The following is a 22,056-nucleotide window of genomic DNA, read 5'->3' on the forward strand; positions in this document are numbered from 1 at the left end:
GAGGGGTCTCGGCATTACAACTCTGCCGAGCGGCTACGTGGTCGGGGGAGAACACGTTTGTAAAATTCTACAAATTTGATACCCTGGCTAAGGAGGACCTGGAGTTCTCTCATTCGGTGCTGCAGAGTCATCCGCACTCTCCCGCCCGTTTGGGAGCTTTGGTATAATCCCCATGGTCCTTTCAGGAACCCCAGCATCCACTAGGACGATAGAGAAAATAAGAATTTACTTACCGATAATTCTATTTCTCGGAGTCCGTAGTGGATGCTGGGCGCCCATCCCAAGTGCGGATTATCTGCAATAATTGTACATAGTTATTGTTACCTAATTCGGGTTATTGTTGTAGGGAGCCATCTTTCAGAGGCTCCTCTGTTATCATACTGTTAACTGGGTTTAGATCACAGGTTGTACGGTGTGATTGGTGTGGCTGGTATGAGTCTTACCCGGGATTCATAAATCCTTCCTTATTGTGTACGCTCGTCCGGGCACAGTATCCTAACTGAGGCTTGGAGGAGGGTCATAGGGGGAGGAGCCAGTACACACCACCTGATCGTAAAGCTTTACTTTTTGTGCCCTGTCTCCTGCGGAGCCGCTATTCCCCATGGTCCTTTCAGGAACCCCAGCATCCACTACGGACTCCGAGAAATAGAATTATCGGTAAGTAAATTCTTATTTTCTGCGAGGTACACTGGGCTCCACAAGGATTAACATCGGGGTGTAGAGTAGGATCTTGATCCGAGGCACCAACAGGCTCAAAGCTTTGACTGTTCCCAAGATGCACAGCGCCGCCTCCTCTATAACCCCGCCTCCCTGCACAGGAGCTCAGTTTCGTTAACCAGCCCAATGCAGTAGCAGGTACCAGAGACGACAATTGCTCGTAGCCAATTACACCACACACTCACCACAGGAGAGGGTGTCAGCGGCTATGCCACACAAATCCAAAGAAGCTAAGTGCGTCAGTGTGGAGCCCAGTGTACCTCGCAGAAAGAGATTTAACAAAGGTAAGTTCTTACCATAAATCTCATTTTCTGCTGCCGGGTACACTGGGCTCCACAAGGATTAACTTCGAGGATGTCCTAAAGCAGTTCCTTATGGGGGGGGGACGACACACACTGTAGCGGGAACAAAACCAAACAGTACAAACAGAGAATCAGATTTCCTAATGGAGGATGTTCTCTTTACATAGATACGGAGAGCCCGTACCACATCCAAAGACCGCTCTTTGGAAGACAACTCAGGAGAATTAAAGGCCGGAACCACAATCTCCTTGTTAAGGTGGAATGAAGACACCACCTTGGGTAAATAACCCGGTTGCGTTCTAGGTACCGCCCGGTCACGATGAAAAATCAAATGGGGGGACTTACAGGATAAGGCACCCAAGACCGAGACCCTTCTAGCTGAAGCAATAGCCAGCAAAAATAGCACCTTAAGGGACAGCCACTTAAGGTCAGCAGAGGCAAGAGGTTCAAATGGGGACTCCTGCAAGGCCTCCAATACCACCGACAGATCCCAAGGGGCCACAGGAGGCACATAAGGAGGCTGAATCCGCAAAACACCCTGAGTGAATGTATGGACATCAGGTAGCGTAGCAATTTTTCTCTGAAACCAAACCGACAAAGGCAGAGATGTGAACCTTGAGGGAGGCCAGACGCAGGCCTAAGTCCAGGCCCTGTTGTACAAAGGCCAATAGTTTGGCCATACTAAACTTGAAAACGTCATGATTGTGAGACGCACACCAAGTAAAGTAAGCATTCCAGACCCTATGGTAGATCCGAGCAGAAGCCGGCTTACGGGCCTTCAACATAGTTTGAACGACTGCCTCAGAAAAACCCTTGGCCCCCAGGACGGACGCTTCAAGAGCCATGCCGTCAAAGCCAGACGGGCCAAATCCTGGTAAACACAAGGGCCCTGAACGAGGAGGTCTGGTCATTGTGGAAGTAGAAGGGGACAATCCCACGAGAGATCCAGTAGATCGGAGAACCAGTGCCGCCTGAGCCACGTTGGAGCGACCAGAAGCAGGTTTCCTCCTTCTTGCTTGAACTTCCGTATTAGTCTGGGCAGGAATGACACTGGAGGGAAGTGTCCATGGAATTGCCAGAGCGTCCACGAACGCAGCTTGAGGATCCCTCGTCCTTGCTCCGAAGACCGGAACCTTGCGATTGTTTCGAGATGCCATCAGATCCACATCTGGAAGGCACCACGTGTCCACGAGAAGTTGAAACACCTCCGGATGGAGGCTCCACTCTCCTGCGTGTACATCCGGACGACTGAGACAGTCCGCTTCCCAGTTCAGGACGCCTGGAATGAACACTGCGGATATGGCCGGCAGATGGTGCTCCGCCCACTGAAGAATCCGTGATACTTCCCTCATTGCCATGCGGCTTCGAGTGCTGCCTTGATGATTGATGTACGCCACCGTGGTGGCGTTGTCGGACTGTACTTGAACAGGTCTGTTCTGTATTAGATGCCGGGCCATTGTCAACGCATTGAACACTGCCCGCAGTTCCAGAATATTTATCGGCAGCAGAGACTGCTCTTTGGTCCACCGACCCTGAAGAGAGTGTTGTTCCAACACCGCGCCCCAACCTCTCAGACTGGCATTCGTTGTCAGAAGGATGCAGTTGGATATCCAGAAAGGACGGTCCCTGCTCAATTGTTGTTCCTGAAGCCACCAACTCAGTGACAGGCAGACCTCCGGAGACAATGAGATCATGTGAGATCTGATCCGGTGAGGCAGGCCGTCCCACTTGGTCAGAATTAACATCTGCAGAGGGCGAGAGTGGAACTGAGCATACTCCATCATGTCAAAAGCAGACACCATGAGACCCAGCACTTGCATTGCCGAATGTATAGACACTTGCGGACGAGATAAGAAGCATCGAATTCTGTCCTGAAGCTTCAGTACTTTCTCCTGAGACAGGAACAACCGTTGGTTGTGAATGTCCAATAACGCTCCCAGATGTAACATGCTCCGAGCAGGAACCAGGGAGGATTTCTTCCAGTTGATCAGCCACCCGTGGGCTTTCATGCACTGGACCGTCAGATCGAGATGACACAGGAGAAGTTCTGGGGAATTTGCCAGTATCAACAAATCGTCCAAGTATGGTAGGATCCTAACCCCTTGACGGCGGAGTGTAGCCGTCATGACCGCCATAACTTTGGTGAAAACTCGGGGAGCCGTTGTTAAACCAAAGGATAATGCCCGAAATTGGTAATGAAGGTTGCCCACCGCAAGCCTCAGGTACTGCTGATGAGATACCGCAATAGGAATATGTAGGTAGGCATCCTGTATGTCCAGGGAGACCACATAGTCCCCAGGCTCCATGGCCAGAACAATGGAGTGCAGAGTTTCCTATACGAAACTTGTAAATCCGCACATGCTTGTTCAAGGACTTCAGATTGAGAATGGGCCGCGAGGACACGTTCGGCTTCGGGACTAGAAACAGCGATGAATAGTACCCCTTGCCTCTCTGAGCCAGAGGCACCTGTACTACCACTCCTGTGGTTAGGAGGGAATGTACCACCAAGTGCAACATGTTTGCTTTTGCCGGATCCAGAGGCACATCCGTCAAGCAAAATCACTACGGGGGACGATTCTTGAAGGGTATGACGTAACCTCGAGCGACGACTTCCCTCACCCAGGTATCTGAAGTGGTCTTCAACCATTCCTGGGTAAAACCTAGAAGTCGGCCCCCCACCCTGGGATCCCCCAGAGGGAGGCCCGCCCCGTCATGTGGCAGGCTTGTCAGTTTTGGAAGCTGGCTGACGGGCAGCCCAGGCACGCTTCGGTCTGGGCTTGGCAGGTCTGGAAGCACGAGCTTGCTTTGGGTACGCCTGATCTTTGGCTTTTCCTGGAGGACGAAAGGGCAGAGGGAAAGTACTTTTAGCCTTCTGTGCTGAAGGAGCCGTACTAGGTAGGCAAGCTGTTTTAGCAGTAGCCAGATCAGCCACAATCTTATTGAGGTATTCTCCAAAGAGAATGTCTCCCTTGAAAGGAAGCACCTCCAGGGTTTTCATGGAATCCATATCCACCGACCAGGATCTCAACCAAAGGATACGTCTGGCCAAGACGGACGTAGTAGCAGCCTTGGCCGCGAGCACCCCGGCATCGGAGGCCGCCTCCTTAAGGTACAGAGAAGCCGTGGCAATATACGAGAGACATTGTCGAGCATGCTCAGAAGCATTGGAAGGCAATTCCGGCTCAAGCTCCTGAGCCCATGCCTCAACAGCTTCAGCAGCCCAAGTTGCTGCAATGGTTGGTCTATGCACAGCCCCCGTTAGGGTATAAATCGGTTTTAAACAGCCCTCCACACGTCTATCCGTCGGTTCCTTCAGAGAGGTGATGGTAGTTACTGGAATAGCAGAGGAAACAACCATACTCGCCACATGAGAATCTTCAGGCGGAGGTGTTTCCCAATTCTTACATATCTCCGCAGAGAGAGAATAGCGAGCCAACAGTCTCTTATTCGGTGTGAATTTTGTCCCCAGATTTTCCCAGGATTCCTGACGTATGTCAACCAGGTGTTCAGAATGAGGTAAAACTTATTTAACCAGTTTCTTATGTTTAAACCTATCCGGTTTCTTAGAGACAGACTCAGGCTCAGGATCATCAGACACCTGAAGAATGAGCCTGATGGCCTTAATCAAATCCGGGACATCCAATGACTTCCCTTCCCCATCAGAAACATCTGTGTCAGTGTCTGTGGGATCAGTATATGCACCGTCCTCGTCAGAGGACATGTCTGACATAGCAGTGGATTGGGAGGAGGTAATGGCCCGTTTAGAAGACGACTTAGTCTTAGGCGGGCGAGAGTGACACTTATATTTAGTCATAGACCGGTTCAAATGCTGTAACTGAGTGGAAAGTTTATCCGCCCATGACGGGATAATAGCAGGGACCATAAACTGCTGCAGTGGCACAGGTGGTCCCACAGGGGGCGTCAATTGTGCGTGTTTAACAATGTGGAAAATGTAGCCCAAGGTGGGTCCTGTGATGCGCCAGGTGCTACTGACCCACTGGGTGGTAAGGAACCCCCTGAACCTGAAATCTCAGCTGCCATATTATCCTCTGTCACGTCCGTGGCCTAACTACCACGCAGTGTGGGAGAAGCCCCAGCATCGTTGCCACATGTAGCAGACATAACGATGTACACAATATTGGGCAACCTGGTACAAAGTGTAGCAGCAATATACCTAGCAAGAACACTCGGTGAAGTGTGCCTATGATATCACAGGCCGGGAGTTCAAGAGATATAGACCATATGGTGACTTTAAATCACAAGTAAAAATACACTGCAAGTATATCTTGTGATACAATCCTATATTAAACAGAAAGAAACCTGATACACTTGGCCCCCTCAAGTTTAGCAATATAGGAATAGCCCACTGAGTGAAATACCACGCAGCAGCTACATGCACACACACATATATAGTCACAAGCGTACCATGCAGAAATTATGCACCATAAAACTGCACTGGACCAGCAATACAAAGTAATACTCAGTATGGCTATATGTGATAACAATAGATATAACAAAGCACAGTAAACAATGGATGTATATCACAGGGTGTTTGTACCACACAACCCTGAATGTATGCACTCTTTCTTAACTAACACTGTCCCAGTGACAGGTAGAATACTTAAAGTGTCCTGTATGAAGCACAGCACTGGTAATCAGGCAATTCTACAGAGGAGGATTTGCCCCAGCAGTCCTAGAAACAGCTCAGCAAAATCTGTGATGGCCGCTGGTCAGGAGTGAAGGAGAGATATGCAGCTCTAGGGCGGGAACATTTGCAGAAATGGCGCCCTGGGGCTGGGTGGAGGGGCCTCAGGTCCGACCTGCTCCCCTTGCTGGCATCCCCACCGGGCGCTGCGGGCAGTAAAAAGCAGGGTTTATACAGTCCAAAACCCCCAGACCTGTGCCCCTTAATTGTCCCTGGTGGCTAGTGGAGCGGCTGCCCAGTAATCAGTGTCCACGCCAGTGCGTGTGCGGCCCGCCTCCTACGGCCACGCTGGATCGCGGTAAAGTGCGGGCACAGAAGCCTCTTACCTCCCCCGTACCTGCGGCCCCACGATCCGGGAGGATGGCGGCGTGTGTGTGACTGATGTTTAGAAGGAACCGGAGCCTCTGCTGCAGTGACCCGGCAACCAGGGCGCGGGAGTATACAGTGCCGCTGGGGGTGACGGAGCTGCAGGCAGAAAAGTCTATGAGACTTTGCCTGCTGCAGCCCTTGTAGTCATCAGAAGAATATTCACTCTTTTCTTTTAAAAAAAGCTATCAATAGGCAGCCCTCCTGTTAAGTGCATGCTTACTGCATGGCACAAACTTACAAACTGAGCTCCTGTGCACAGAGGCGGGGTTATAGAGGAGGCGGCGCAGTGCATCTTGGGAACAGTCAAAAGCTTTGAGCCTACTCTATACCCCGATGTTAATCCTTGTAGAGCCCAGTGTACCCCGCAGCAGAAACAGAGACAGATAAATGAAACAAGTATGTTTGTTGGCAAGATGGAGAAAACACCCAAATCTTTATAGTATGTTTTGCATTGTACTAAGCAAACATTTTAGCTTTCGCTTTCCATAGGACTCACTGTGAATGGTTTCCTGCACTCTCATCATCCATTACTGCAGATACGTTCTTCCCAGCCGCTCTACTGATCTCTCTGTTACAAAAAAGCACAAACCATCAACACCATTATCTTACTGACCAAACGCGTATATATATTTTTTAAAATATATTCATTGAAGATTTTCAGCATTTTACAAAAGGAAATAACATTGTGAAAAAACATAGCAGGTGTTCATGGGTACATATAAAGGCAAGTACTATAGAAGAAATCAATCACTACCATAATATGAATTTCCAGAAGGCGACAGTGTCAAACGACATTAATAATGGGAGATGACATATATCATGAAATTTCGTACATTAATAAAACAAACATTGTGAGCTATTAAACTGAGTCAAGGGTGACGTGTGACAATTAAAGTCAAGTCGTTAAAACAACAGACTAGCCAATATAATACAAGTCAAAATCAAACATAAACACAAGTCAAAAACAGTAAGGAGAAGAAAAGAGAAGAGAAGTGAGGGAGGGAGGGGTGATAGGGAGGGAGGGGAGGGGGGAGGATATTCTGACATCAAGTATTTGTTTGAATAGACAACTCAGAAATATTGAATTGGGTAAATGGGACTGAGTAATACCCCTTTTACACTCGCAGAAAAATCCCGGGATATAGCACGTGAACGCGCATCATCCCGGGATTCTTCTCAGTGTAAATGGGTACAGGGACAATTTCCCGGGACGAGCATCCCGGGATTTCATCCCAGGTCAAAAGCAGGGTTGAACCCGGGACCGTCCCGGGAAGCTGGGTAGTGTGAAAGGGCCCGTCCCGGGATTCACTACCCGGGACTGTTAAAAGGCCTCCGATTGGAGCTTTCATGGGCTCAGAAAAGATGATATAATCTTTCAGAGCCCTGGGGAGCGTCCTTGATGCGTGTGAGGAAGGCAGCATGGCGACCTGGACAGACCAGGAGGTGAGAGAGTTGCTGAGCATTAGGGGAGAGGAGGAAATTATGAGGCAGATCACAGGCACAGTCAAAGATGCAGTCATTTATAAAAACATCTCCAAGATGCTGCAAGCCAGGGGAATCATCCGCACACAGCAGCAAGTGTTAAACAAAATGAAAACTCTTAAAAAGCAGTTCCTTAAGGTGCATGACAACAACAGGAAAAAGAGCGGTGTTGGCCGTATCGACTGGCAGTACTATGACATGTGCGCCAATATCTTTGGAAACACAGCTATATGCAGTCCGGTGAGTCTGTCTTCCAGTTCACAGTACACTGCTACAGAAGGCACTCCAGAAGAGACACAGACAAGCAGTGACGTCTGTCCATCATCACCGTTGTTAATTGACGACACACCTGAGGACAGCAACACATCCTCCCAGCCGTCCATAAACACATCCAGAAACGACGACAGCATAACTGCAACCATTGAAGACGTCGTGGATGCTCAGACCAGTGACAGTGGGACTGTACAAAGTGCCGTCACCCCAACTTTACAGAAAAACAGTAAGTACATGTTTAGAAATTAACACTCATAGCACAAATCCACAATTGTTAATCATCCGGTTCTGTGTGTAGTATGAGTGGCCAGTGTGGCGGCAGCGTGGCGAGCGCAAATGAGCCCCTTGCAGGATCACTGCGCTCAGCACGCTGCTGGCACGGTGGCACACTTTGCATTTTCTGCCCCCACGCAGGGGGGCTTTGCATTTTTATAAATAGTTCAATGTTGCAGAGTAGCTAGTGTATAGGTGGATTAATGCCACAAACACATGTTTGCTAACGCTGCTATTTTTATATACGCTCATTTTGTATTTCTTCTCTTCACAGTTTACACCGTACCGCCTAGAAGGAAGAAATTGAACAGAGCGGAGCAAGTGGCTAAAGCCATGTCAAATGTCCTTGTCGACCAACTCCGAGAGATGGACGCTACAATGTCCGCACAGGAGGATGCAAGGCTCGACAGGTTTCTAGAGGCAGAACGCCAAATGCATGATGCATTCCTTTCCCAAGTCATGACAATGCAGGAACGCATGAGTAGAGAGCAGTATGACCGCCACAGGGAATTGCACCAAATGAACATGGCGTTCTATGAGCGTATGACCAATACCTCAAGAGCACCAAACCAACACCACAACTCACAATACCCCCCTGAGCAGGGTTTTTCATCATTTAATCCTGGTCCATACTATGCCCCAAATACTGCACCATCTAGTGCGCCAAGCCCAGAGTTTACTGTATTGCGCAATTTGCCGTGAAACACAGTGAATTGCTTTTTTTGGTTGTTATTTGTTGTTAAATAACCACAATGTGGTCATTGTTTATGCACAACTGTTTGTGCCTTCTTTCATTTTTTTCTATGTTCTGTTTTGTATAGTGTCTACATTAAAGCACTTTTTATTTATTTTTTACACAGTGATAATATACTGCAGGGACACTGTGGTTTATGGTGTTGTATCTACAAACCTACCAGTGTTTTTTTTTTTTATGCCAATAAAAACTTGTTTGCAAATCTATGCATAACATTCCCATTTGTGCGTAACAGTAGACCATGTTTACAGTGTTTTCTACATTGTTTATGCATATATACACAGTTGCTGGCAATGTGGTTTTTTTGGAAAAACATAAATATTGAAACCAAAGATCAAAGGTGGAATACAAAATAAAAAAAAATGTAATTCACCAAACATGTTGTGCTGATTCTTAAACACTATTGTACCAGTGCTGCAAGGTTGGACGTAATAGTGTGGCGTATTTGTTCTGCAGCGGAGTTTGAGGCAGTCCCAAACAAAGCACCTTCCACATGTGGGTTTATAACCTCAGGGTCCTGCACAGTCCACTCAGGAAGGAATAGCTCATTTTGCAGTTCACAGATGTTGTGCAGTATACAGCACGCAGCTACTACATTAGGCATATTCATAAGGTCCACATCATTGCGCTTCATCAACCAACGCCATCTTCCTTTTAACCTGCCAAAGGCGTTCTCAACCACCATCCTTGCTGAACTCAGGGTGTGAGTATAGGTTTGTTGCTCTGGGGTTAACTGGACCTGTTGGGTGTAGCCTTTCATAATCCAGGGGCGTAAAGGGTATGCAGCATCCCCGATGATGTGGACAGGGATCTCCACCCCATTCACAATCTTTGCACACTCTTTGGGGTACAGCCAGCCTCCCTGCTTCTCCTCTACGATGTTGTACAGGTCAGAATTGGCAAGAACTCGGGAGTCATGAGATCGGCCTGGCCAGCCAATAAACACATCTAGGAAACTAAAGAACAGTAAAATTGAAAACAATTAGAATGTAAAACTCACACATGCAACTCATCCCACCACCCCAAAAATAAACACTTACCAATATTTGTGGTCCACAACAGCCTGTAATATGATGGAGTGCCAGCCCTTCCTATTAAAATAGTCAGCATGGTTGTCACATGGGGCAATAATGGGGATGTGTGTCCCATCAATCGCTCCTCCACACTGCGGATAGCCTCGCTTCACAAATCCAATGATGGTATCCTGTAAGCGCTGTCCTTGTGGTAGAGATATGAAGCGCTTGTATAAGGTAGATACAATTGCTTTAGTCACCTGGTGGACTATGACACAGCAGGTGGAGATTGCAACACCGAACAAGCATGAGACTGAGCGGTACTCTCCTGGGGTAGCATACCACCACAATGCAATAGCTAATCTCCTGCGTGCCTCGATGGGTCTCCTAAGCCTGGTGGTCTGCATGTCAAGTGCTGGGGTAAGTAATTCCAGGATGTAGTTAAAGGTTGCACGAGACACACGGAAGTTAGCCATCCACTCCTCATCCTGGTAAGCTTCCACGGTCCTCATATAGGCTTCTCCGTGCCGGCGATCTCTGGACCAAAATGAGCGGTTAGGGCCCATACTCACGCTCAGTATGGTACTCATCCTGGATGATATGAAGGCTCTCCTCCTGCGCAAATATTGGCGGCGACTAGCAGCCCTATCCAGCATAAATTGCGCCCTCCTCCTCCTCATAAAATATATGTGCAGTATACTGCACAGTGTGACAAGCTGCATCATGCTGTCAGTGGCTGTATGAAACATCTGCAAAGCAGAAAGAATCAGGAGCTCAGGCATACACACTGGTACTCCGTCGGCCATGACTGCAGCAATGGTGTGAGCAGGCACCACCCCTCCCTTTGTTGACTAGTGTGACCTCATCAATGTGAGCCAGAAAAGGCCATTTCTAATGACATACATGTGCATTTGCAGGGATATCCCGGGATCAGTGTAAATGGGGCTGTCCCGGGTCGATCCCAGGTCTTAGTGCAGTGTGAAAGGGGTCAGTCCCGGGAAGGCATCCTGGGACGCATACCGGGAAGCAACCCGGGAGTGACCCGGGAGTGCGAGTGTAAAAGTGGTATAATAAGAACATCTAGTATCGGGGCAGTAACACATGCATGGCCCCGAGGTAGGCGAGAATCTGCTATAGCGTAGTGGAACTCTACAATCATATAACATTGACAGCGTGCATATTAATAGGGTACATCAGAAGTGGGAAAAAGTCCTCATGCAAACATAGTTTCAATTTGCAATTGCTGTGGATAAGGTCTATTAGCAATATATGGTCCCCATTTTCTAAAAACCTTCGGACACCCTTCTTGTGCATTTGGTAAAGTTGAAAACCGATCAAAGTATACATTTTTCATTAGTAAACCATGTACCTTACAGAGGGTTGGAGAAGATTTGGAGGTCCATGACTGTAAAGGTGCATACACACGGAGCGATATAACTGAGCGATTTTGACTATATAGTCAAAATCGCTCAGAAAGTTAGTGCAGATCGCTCCGTGTGTACACAGGCAGCGATAGCGATGCGCGTCCCCGTTAGGTCGCTATCGCTGGGAAAAATAGTCAGTGCAGGCAAGTCAATTTTGGCTATGTCGCTGGGAAAGTTAGTTAAAATCGCTAGAGGCCAGCGATTTTTCCCAGCGATAGCGATGTTGCCGGCGGCGGTGGTGCGGGCGGCGGCGGCAGTGCGGGCGGCGGCGGGTTGCAGTGGCGGTGTGGGCGGCGACGGGTTGTGGCGGCGGTGCGGGCGGCGGCGGGTTGCGGTGGCGGTGTGGGCGGCGGCGGGTTGAGGCGGTGGTGCGCGCGTCGGCGGTGCGGGCGGCGGAAATTTACCTTTATCTTGCAGAGTTTGGCAGCGGAGCGGTACCAGTTTCAAAAATGGCGCCTCAGCGTCATTTTTGAAATTCAAGATGGCCGCCGCGAGCCAATCACGGCTCGCCGCGTCATCGCCCCGCCCCCTCCCGCTGACTTATATAAGTCAGCGCGAGGCAGCGGCTTTCAGTCCGACGGCGGAGGAGGAGCGGAGAAGAGCTCCTGAAGACTGAAGACGCCGTGGAAGTCCTGGATGGGCGGCGGCTATGCAAAAGAGCTTAGCAGCCGCCGCCCACCAGGTGAAGACGCCGGAGCAAGACCCCAGAAGCCCTGGGGAGGTGCCCCCCCCCCAGGTGAAGACGCCGGAAGCCCTGGGAAGGCGGCGGCCATGCAAAAGAGCTTAAAGGCCGCCGCCTCCCAGGTGAAGACCCAGTTTAATAAAGGATTTTTTAGAGAACGTGTCGTGGTTTTTTTCCAATATTTTCTTTACAGGTGGAGTACAGGTGCCAGTGGGCCCTTTATGTCCGGGCATGCTGGAACTTGTGGTTCTCCAAGTGCCAGCATGCTGGGGCAGGCTTGCTGGGACCTGTAGGCCACCTGTAAAGAACAATATTACTATTGAAAGGCTATCAGCCTCCCATCCACCGCCCACGGATGGGGGGGACAGCCTCGGGCTTCACCCCTGGCCCTTGGGTGGCTGGAGGGGGGGACCCCTTGATTTAAGGGGTCCTCACTCCTCCAGTGTACCCCGGCCAGGGGTGACTAGTTGGGGGGGTAATGGCACGGCCGCAGGGACCAATATAAAAGTGTCCCCCGGCTGTGGCATTATCTCCTTGGCTAGTGGAGCCCGGTGCTGGTTTTAAAAGTACGGGGGACCCCTATGTCTTTTGTCCCCCGTATTTTTTAAACCAGGACCGGACGCAGAGCCCGGTGCTGGTTGTCTAAATATGGGGGAACCCTACTCATTTTTTCCTCTGTATTTTAACAACCAGGACTGGCTCAAAGAGCCCGAGGCTGGTTTTACATTGGAGGGGGGTCCCCATGCAAATTATTTTTTTAACTTTTAGCTATTTAAATACCAGCCACCCTGTAAAATCGTCCTATATATGACACTCATCCCCTTATTTAAATGAGATAGTCAAAATCTCCCATAGCCAAAATCTCCCATAGCCAAAATCTCTTGCATAGTTAGACAAAATCTCTGGTAAAGTTAGTCAAAATCTCCTACTGCCAGTTCAAGGGAAAAGTTAGTCAAAATCTCTCATAGTCAAAATCTCTCCGTGTGTATGCACCTTTAAGGTGCATACACACGGAGAGATTTTGGCTATGAGAGATTTTGACTAACTTTTCCCTTGAACTGGCAGTAGGAGATTTTGACTAACTTTACCAGAGATTTTGTCTAACTATGCAAGAGATTTTGGCTATGGGAGATTTTGACTATCTCATTTAAATAAGGGGATGAGTGTCATATATAGGATGAATTTACAGGGTGGCTGGTATTTAAATAGCTAAAAGTTAAAAAAAAAAAATTTGCGTGGGGTCCCCCCTCCTATGTAAAACCAGCCTCGGGCTCTTTGAGCCAGTCCTGGTTGTTAAAATACAGAGGAAAAAATGAGTAGGGATCCCCCATATTTAGACAACCAGCACCGGGCTCTGCGTCCGGTCCTGGTTTAAAAAATACGGGGGACAAAAAGACACAGCGGTCCCCCGTATTCCCCAAACCAGCACCGGGCTCCACTAGCCAGGGAGATAATGCCACAGCCGGGGGACACTTTTATATTGGTCCCTGCAGCCGTGCCATTACCCCCCCAACTAGTCACCCCTGGCCGGGGTACACTGGAGGAGTGAGGACCCCTTAAATCAAGGGGTCCCCCCCTCCAGCCACCCAAGGGCCAGGGGTGAAGCCCGAGGCTGTCCCCCCCATCCGTGGGCGGTGGATGGGAGGCTGATAGCCTTTCAATAGTAATATTGTTCTTTACAGGTGGCCTACAGGTCCCAGCAAGCCTGCCCCAGCATGCTGGCACTTGGAGAACCACAAGTTCCAGCATGCCCGGACATAAAGGGCCCACTGGCACCTGTACTCCACCTGTAAAGAAAATATTGGAAAAAAACCACGACACGTTCTTTAAAAAATCCTTTATTAAACTGGGTCTTCACCTGGGAGGCGGCGGCCTTTAAGCTCTTTTGCATGGCCGCCGCCTTCCCAGGGCTTCCGGCGTCTTCACCTGGGGGCGCCACCTCCCCAGGGCTTCTGGGGTCTTGCTCCGGCGTCTTCACCTGGTGGGCGGCAGCTGCTAAGCTCTTTTGCATAGCCGCCGCCCATCCAGGACTTCCACGACGTCTTCACCTGGGAGGCGGCGGCCTTTAAGCTCTTTTGCATGGCCGCCGCCTTCCCAGGACTTCCAGCATCTTCACCTGGTGGGCGGCGGCCGCTAAGCTCTTTTGCATAGCCGCCGCCCATCCAGGACTTCCACGGCGTCTTCAGTCTTCAGGAGCTCTTCTCCGCTCCTCCTCCGCCGTCGGACTGAAAGCCGCTGCCTCGCGCTGACTTATATAAGTCAGCGGGAGGGGGCGGGGCGATGACGCGGCGAGCCGTGATTGGCTCGCGGCGGCCATCTTGAATTTCAAAAATGACGCTGAGGCGCCATTTTTGAAACTGGTACCGCTCCGCTGCCAAACTCTGCAAGATAAAGGTAAATTTCCCCCGCCCGCACCGCCGCCGCCCGCACCACCGCCTCAACCCGCCGCCGCCCACACCGCCACCGCAACCCGCCGCCGCCCACACTGCCACCCGCCGCCGCCCGCACCGCCGCCACCACCCGCCGCCGCCCGCACCACCGCCAACATCGCTATCGCTGGGAAAAATCGCTGGCCTCTAGCGATTTTAACTAACTTTCCCAGCGACATAGCCAAAATTGACTTGCCTGCACTGACTATTTTTCCCAGCGATAGCGACCTGGCGGGGACGCGCATCGCTATCGCTGCCTGTGTACACACGGAGCGATCTGCACTAACTTTCTGAGCGATTTTGACTATATAGTCAAAATCGCTCAGTTATATCGCTCCGTGTGTATGCACCTTTAGACAACCTTTTTGGCAACTGTCACAATAATTTTTAAAAAGGGGAGTAAAGGGCAGTGTGACTGGGGAATCTGCCAATTATCAAAATTTGCAAACAGAAGGGGAACAGGGTCCAGGGGAACTCTGAGGGAGTGGGATTCATTTATAAATACAAGCATTTTGTTCCAGAAACGTTGTACATATCTTCATGACCAGAAATTATGAAACAGAGTAGCTGATGAGTGCGAACATTTCAAACATAATCCAGATTCGTCAGGCACATAGAAGCTTCTTTGTTTTTTTAGAAATGTAAGCCCTGTAAGTGGTTTTGAAATGGACCTCTTGCAATGCAGTTGATCTAACCATTCTCATTATCTCATCAAAATATTTAGACAGTGTGTTATCCAATGGTAAAGTAGGTATATCTTTCTGCCACATTAGGGTGATCGATTGCCACAATGTCGAAGATTTTATAAGTAAACTATAAAGATTCCTAGCCTCAAAAGGGGACCTGGATAAACAATTAAACAAAGGTGGCAGAGGATCTGAGATGGAGTCAGCTCTAGATGGAGATAATGAGTTAACATAAAGTCTCATCTGCAGGTACAGTAGGTGAAGAAGTATTGATGGGAGAGATCATTAGTGTCCTTCAAAATCTGAAGAGACAGTATCAGACCTCCTGGGTCAAATACTTGCGTCACTTTTCTGAGACCTTTATGTTGAAGTCTATATAGAGAAGAGTTCTCTAAGCTAGGTGTGAACATAGGGTTGCCCCACAGGGGTAACCAAGCCGAATAGGTCGGGTCTCGATGGAGGAATTTATGTACTGCCCACCAGGTATCATAGGTATCTTTGAGAAAATTATGGTGGTACAGGTTTGCTGGAAGGTGGGATTTAGGGGTGTGTAACAGCGCACTTGGTGCGTAGGGATAAAATAAGGTGCAATCAAGATCGTACATTGTAACACTACTCTCCATGAACCAATCCGTAATATTGTAAGACAAGTGCTCGGGAATATTTTTAGAGATCTGAAAAACCCAATCCACCCTTGCGTCTGGAATGGAATGTTGGAGTCTAATCTTCGAAATTCTGGGTTTATTGGTTTGCCAGATAAACTTCCTAAACAATTTTGTAGCTTCAGTAATACTCGAAAGGGAAGGAGTAATCGGCAACATTTGCATTATATAGGTAAGTTTTGGGAATATCATGAACCTAATGACCTCCACTCTGCCCAGAAGAGAAAGAGGCAGGTTTTGCCAATTATCCAGTAATTTTGCTAAGGCAAGTAGCACAGGTGTGTAAATAAGAATTTACTCACCGGTAATTCTATTTCTCGTAGTCCGTAGTGGATGCTGGGACTCCGTAAGGACCATGGGAAATAGCGGCTCCGCAGGAGACTGGGCACAACTATAAAGAAAGCTTTAGGTCTAACTGGTGTGCACTGGCTCCTCCCACTATGACCCTCCTCCAGACCTCAGTTAGGATACTGTGCCCGGAAGAGCTGACACAATAAGGAAGGATTTTGAATCCCGGGTAAGACTCATACCAGCCACACCAATCACACCGTATAACTCGTGATACAATACCCAGTTAACAGTATGATAACAACTGAGCCTCTCAACAGATGGCTCAACAATAACCCTTTAGTTAAGCAATAACTATGTACAAGTATTGCAGACAATCCGCACTTGGGATGGGCGCCCAGCATCCACTACGGACTACGAGAAATAGAATTACCGGTGAGTAAATTCTTATTTTCTCTGACGTCCTAAGTGGATGCTGGGACTCCGTAAGGACCATGGGGATTATACCAAAGCTCCCAAACGGGCGGGAGAGTGCGGATGACTCTGCAGCACCGAATGAGCAAACTCTAGGTCCTCCTCAGCCAGGGTGTCAAACTTGTAGAATTTAGCAAACGTGTTTGACCCCGACCAAGTAGCTGCTCGGCAAAGTTGAAGAGCCGAGACCCCTCGGGCAGCCGCCCAAGAAGAGCCCACCTTCCTCGTGGAATGGGCTTTTACTGATTTAGGATGCGGCAGTCCAGCCGCAGAATGTGCAAGCTGAATCGTACTACAGATCCAGCGAGCAATAGTCTGCTTTGAAGCAGAAGCACCCAACTTATTGGACGCATACAGGATAAAGAGCGAGTCAGTCTTTCTGACTCCAGCTGTCCTGGAAACATAGATTTTCAGGGCCCTGACTACGTCCAACAACTTGGAAGCCTCCAAGTCTTTTGTAGCCGCAGGCACCACGATAGGTTGGTTCAGATGAAAAGCTGATACCACTTTAGGGAGAAACTGGGGACGAGTCCTCAATTCTGCCCTATCCATATGGAAAATCAGATAAGGGCTTTTACATGACAAAGCCGCCAATTCTGATACACGCCTGGCCGAAGCCAAGGCCAACAACATGACACTTTCCACGTGAGATATTTCAAATCCACGGTTTTCAGTGGCTCAAACCAATGTGACTTTAGGAAATCCAACACCACGTTGAGATCCCAAGGTGCCACTGGAGGCACAAAAGGGGGCTGAATATGCAGCACTCCCTTAACAAAAGTTTGAACTTCAGGTAGTGAAGCCAGTTCTCTCTGGAAGAAAATCGATGGAGCCGAAATCTGGACCTTAATGGAACCCAATTTAAGGCCCATAGTCACCCCTGACTGTAGGAAGTGCAGGAAACAGCCCAGCTGAAATTCCTCCGTTGGGGCCTTCCTGGCCTCACACCACGCAACATATTTTCGCCATATGCGGTGATAATGGTTTGCGGTTACTTCTTTCCTAGCTTTAATCAGCGTAGGAATGACTTCCTCCGGAATGCCCTTTTCCTTCAGGATCCGGTGTTCAACCGCCATGCCGCGGTAAGTCTTGGAACAGACAGGGCCCCTGCTGTAGCAGGTCTTGTCTGAGCGGTAGAGGCCATGGGTGCTCTGAGATAATTTCTTGAAGTTCCGGGTACCAAGCTCTTCTTGGCCAATCCGGAACAATGAGTATAGTTCTTACTCCTCTTCTCCGTATTATCCTCAGTACCTTTGGTATGAGAGGAAGAGGAGGGAACACATAAACCGACCGGTACACCCACGGTGTCACTAGAGCGTCCACAGCTATCGCCTGCGGGTCTCTTGACCTGGCGCAATACTTTTCTAGCTTTTTGTTTAGGCGGGACGCCATCATGTCCACCTGTGGTCTTTCCCAACGGTTTACAATCAGTTGGAAGACTTCTGGATGAAGTCCCCACTCTCCCGGGTGGAGGTCGTGCCTGCTGAGGAAGTCTGCTTCCCAGTTGTTCACTCCGGGAATGAACACTGCTGACAGTGCTAACACATGATTTTCCGCCCATCTGAGAATCCTTGTGGCTTCTGCCATCGCCGTCCTGCTTCTCGTGCCGCCCTGTCGGTTTACATGGGCGACCGCCGTGATGTTGTCTGACTGGATCAGTACCGGCTGGTTTTGAAGCAGGGGTTTTGCCTGACTTAGGACATTGTAAATGGCCCTTAGTTCCAGAATATTTATGTGCAGGGAAGTCTCCTGACTTGACCATAGTCCTTGGAGTTTCTTCCCTGTGTGACTGCCCCCAGCCTCAAAGGCTGGCATCCGTGGTCACCAGGACCCAGTCCTGTATGCCGAATCTGCGGCCCTCCTGAAGCTGAGCACTCTGCAGCCACCACAGCAGAGAGACCCTTGTCCTTGGAGACAGGGTTATCAGACGATGCATCTGAAGATGCGATCCGGACCATTTGTCCAACAGGTCCCACTGAAAGGTTCTTGCATGGAACCTGCCGAATGGAATCGCTTCGCAGGAAGCTACCATTTTTCCCAGGATCCGCGTGCAGTGATGCACAGACACCTGTTTTGGTTTTAGGAGGCCTCTGACTAGAGATGACAGCTCCTTGGCCTTCTCCTCTGGGAGAAACACTTTTTTCTGTTCTGTGTCCAGAACCATCCCCAGGAACAGTAGACGTGTCGTAGGGACCAGCTGTGACTTTGGAATATTTAGAATCCAGCCGTGCTGTTGTAGCACTTCCCGAGATAGTGCTACCCCGACCAACAACTGCTCTCTGGACCTCGCCTTTATCAGGAGATCGTCCAAGTACGGGATAATTAAAACTCCCTTCTTTCGAAGGAGTATCATCATTTCGGCCATTACCTTGGTAAAGACCCTCGGAGCCGTGGATAGACCGAACGGCAACGTCTGGAATTGGTAATGACAATCCTGTACCACAAATTTGAGGTACTCCTGGTGAGGATGGTAAATGGGGACATGCAGGTAAGCATCCCTGATGTCCAGTGATACCATGTAATCTCCCTCGTCCAGGCTTGCAATAACCACCCTGAGCGATTCCATCTTGAACTTGAATTTTTTTATATATGTGTTCAAGGATTTCAAATTTAAAATGGGTCTCACCGAACCGTCCGGTTTCGGTACCACAAACATTGTGGAATAGTAACCCCTTCCTTGTTGAAGTAGGGGCACCTTTACTATCACTTGTTGTGAATACAGCTTGTGAATTGCCTGTAACACTGCCTCCCTGCCTGAGGGAGTGGTTGGCAAGGCAGATTTGAGGAAACGGCGGGGGGGAGACGTCTCGAATTCCAGCTTGTACCCCTGAGATTCTACTTGAAGGATCCAGGGATCCACCCGTGAGCGAGCCCACTGATTGCTGAAAAATTTGAGACGGGCCCCCACCGCACCTGGCTCCGCCTGAGGAGCCCCAGCGTCATGCTGTGGACTTAGAGGAAGCGGGGGAGGACTTTTGCTCCTGGGAACTGGCTGTATGCTGCAGCTTCTTTCCCCTACCTCTGCCTCTAAGCAGAAAGGACGCGCCTTTAACCCGCTTGCCCCTATTGGGCCGAAAGGACTGTACCTGATAATACGGTGCTTTCTTTGGTTGTGAGGGAACATGGGGTAAAAATGTAGACTTCCCAGCTGTTGCTGTGGATACGAGGTCCGAGAGACCATCCCCGAACAACTCCTCACCCTTATAAGGCAGAACTTCCATATGTCGTTTGGAATCTGCATCTCCTGTCCACTGCCGAGTCCATAACCCTCTCCTGGCAGAAATGGACATTGCACTAATTTTGGATGCCAGCCGGCAAATATCCCTCTGTGCATCCCTCATGTATAAAAGTGCGTCTTTTATATGTTCTACGTTTAGCAATATAGTGTCCCTGTCTAGGGTATCTATATTTTCTGACAGGGAATCTGACCACGCAGCAGCAGCAGCAGCACTGCACATCCATGCTGAAGCAATAGCCGGTCTCAGTATAACACCTGTGTGTGTATATATAGATTTCAGGATAGCCTCCTGCTTTCTATCAGCAGATTCCTTCAGGGCGGCCGTATCCGGAGACGGTAGTGCCACCTTCTTTGACAAACGTGTGAGCGCTTTATCCACCCTAGGGGATGTTTCCCAGCGTGCCCTATCCTCTGGCGAGAAAGGGTACGCCATTAGTAACCTCTTAGAAATTACCAGCTTTTTATCAGGGGAAGCCCACGCTTCTTCACACACTTAATTTAACTCTTCAGATGGAGGAAAAGCTACTGGTAGTTTTTCTCTCCAAACATAATACCCTTTTTTGTGGTACCGGGGGTAACATCAGAAATGTGCAACACATTTTTCATTGCCTCAATCATGTAACGTGTGGCCCTACTGGAAGTTACATTAGTCTCATCGTCGTCGACACTGGAGTCAGTATCCGTGTCGACATCTGTGTCTGTCATCTAATTTTAGAGCCCCTGATGACTTTTGAGACGCCTGGGCAGGCACAGGCTGAGAAGCCGGCTGTCCCACATTGGGTATGTCGTCAAACCTTTTATGCAAGGAGTCGACACTGTCGCGTAATTCCTTCCACAGCACCATCCACTCAGGTGTCGACCCCGCAGGGGGTGACATCACGCTTACAGGCATTTGCTCCGCCTCCACATAAGCCTCCTCATCAAACATGTCGACACAGCCGTACCGACACACCGCAAACACACAGGGAATGCTCTGACAGAGGACAGGACCCCACAAAGCCCTTTGGGGAGACAGAGAGTATGCCAGCACACACCAGAGCGCTATATAACACAGGGATCCCACTATAAATGAGTGTTTTCCCTTATAGCTGCTTTTTTATATATCATATATATATATCTATACTGCGCCTAAATTTTGTGCCCCCCCTCTCTTTTTTACCCTTCTGTAGTGTTCAGACTGCAGGAGAGAGCCAGGGAGCTTCCTTCCAGCGGAGCTGTGAGGGAAAAATGGCGCCAGTGTGCGGAGGGAGATGGCCCCGCCCCTTTTTCGGCGGATTTTCTCCCGCTTTTTCTGAAATACTGGCAGGGGTAATTTTACATCTATATAGCCTCTAGGACTATATATGATGTAGATTTGCCAGCCAAGGTGTCATATATTGCCCTCAGGGCGCCCCCCCCCAGCGCCCTGCACCCATCAGTGACCGGAGTGTGAGGTGTACATGAGGAGCAATGGCGCACAGCTGCAGTGCTGTGCGCTACCTTGGTGAAGACCGAAGTCTTCTGCCGCCGATTTTCCGGACCTCTTCGTGCTTCTGGCTCTGTAAGGGGGACGGCGGCGCGGCTCCGGGAACGAACACCAAGGTCGGGTCCTGCGGTCGATCCCTCTGGAGCTAATGGTGTCCAGTAGCCTAAGAAGCCCAAACTACCACCTGTTAGGTAGGTTCGCTTCTTCTCCCCTTAATCCCTCGCTGCAGTGAGTCTGTTGCCAGCAGATCTCACTGTAAAATAAAAAAACCTAAATATACTTTCTTTCTAGGAGCTCAGGAGAGCCCCTAGTGTGCATCCAGCTCAGCCGGGCACAAGATTCTAACTGAGGTCTGGAGGAGGGTCATAGTGGGAGGAGCCAGTGCACACCAGTTAGACCTAAAGCTTTCTTTATAGTTGTGCCCAGTCTCCTGCGGAGCCGCTATTCCCCATGGTCCTTACGGAGTCCCAGCATCCACTTAGGACGTCAGAGAAATTAAGTTTATACAAAAGTGAAGTTGTGTGAGGAACATTAATACCTAGATATTTTAAACGCGTTGGCATTATTTTGATAACGTCCAGTTGGTCTCTCAGCGGCAGACAAGGGGGTGGGTCTTTAAGGATCAACATTTCGGATTTGTTAACGTTGATTTTATATCCTGAGAACATACTGAATTGTTTTATGATATCAAGCGCTATAGGAATGGAGTGACTAGTGTTAGATAAAAACAGTAACATATCGTCTGCGAATAAAGCAAGATGGAAATCAATATTCCCAGTTTGAATACCCTGATATAAGGGGTAGTGCCTCAAAGCAATAG

General features: G+C 49.3%; 1 protein-coding gene across 3 annotated transcripts in view; it reads right to left on the bottom strand.

Moving 5' to 3' along the window:
• Positions 1-22,056, bottom strand: part of IFT52 (intraflagellar transport 52) — a 120,744-nt gene that overhangs the window by 48,982 nt on the left and 49,706 nt on the right. For all 3 annotated transcript variants that reach the window (XM_063960294.1, XM_063960295.1, XM_063960293.1), the window contains one exon: positions 6,590-6,661. In XM_063960294.1, the coding sequence (XP_063816364.1) occupies positions 6,590-6,661 (72 nt within the window). The remainder of the gene's footprint in view (positions 1-6,589; positions 6,662-22,056) is intronic.

The sequence above is a fragment of the Pseudophryne corroboree genome, chromosome 3, assembly GCF_028390025.1.
Source record: "Pseudophryne corroboree isolate aPseCor3 chromosome 3, aPseCor3.hap2, whole genome shotgun sequence".
Lineage (NCBI taxonomy): Eukaryota > Metazoa > Chordata > Amphibia > Anura > Myobatrachidae > Pseudophryne > Pseudophryne corroboree.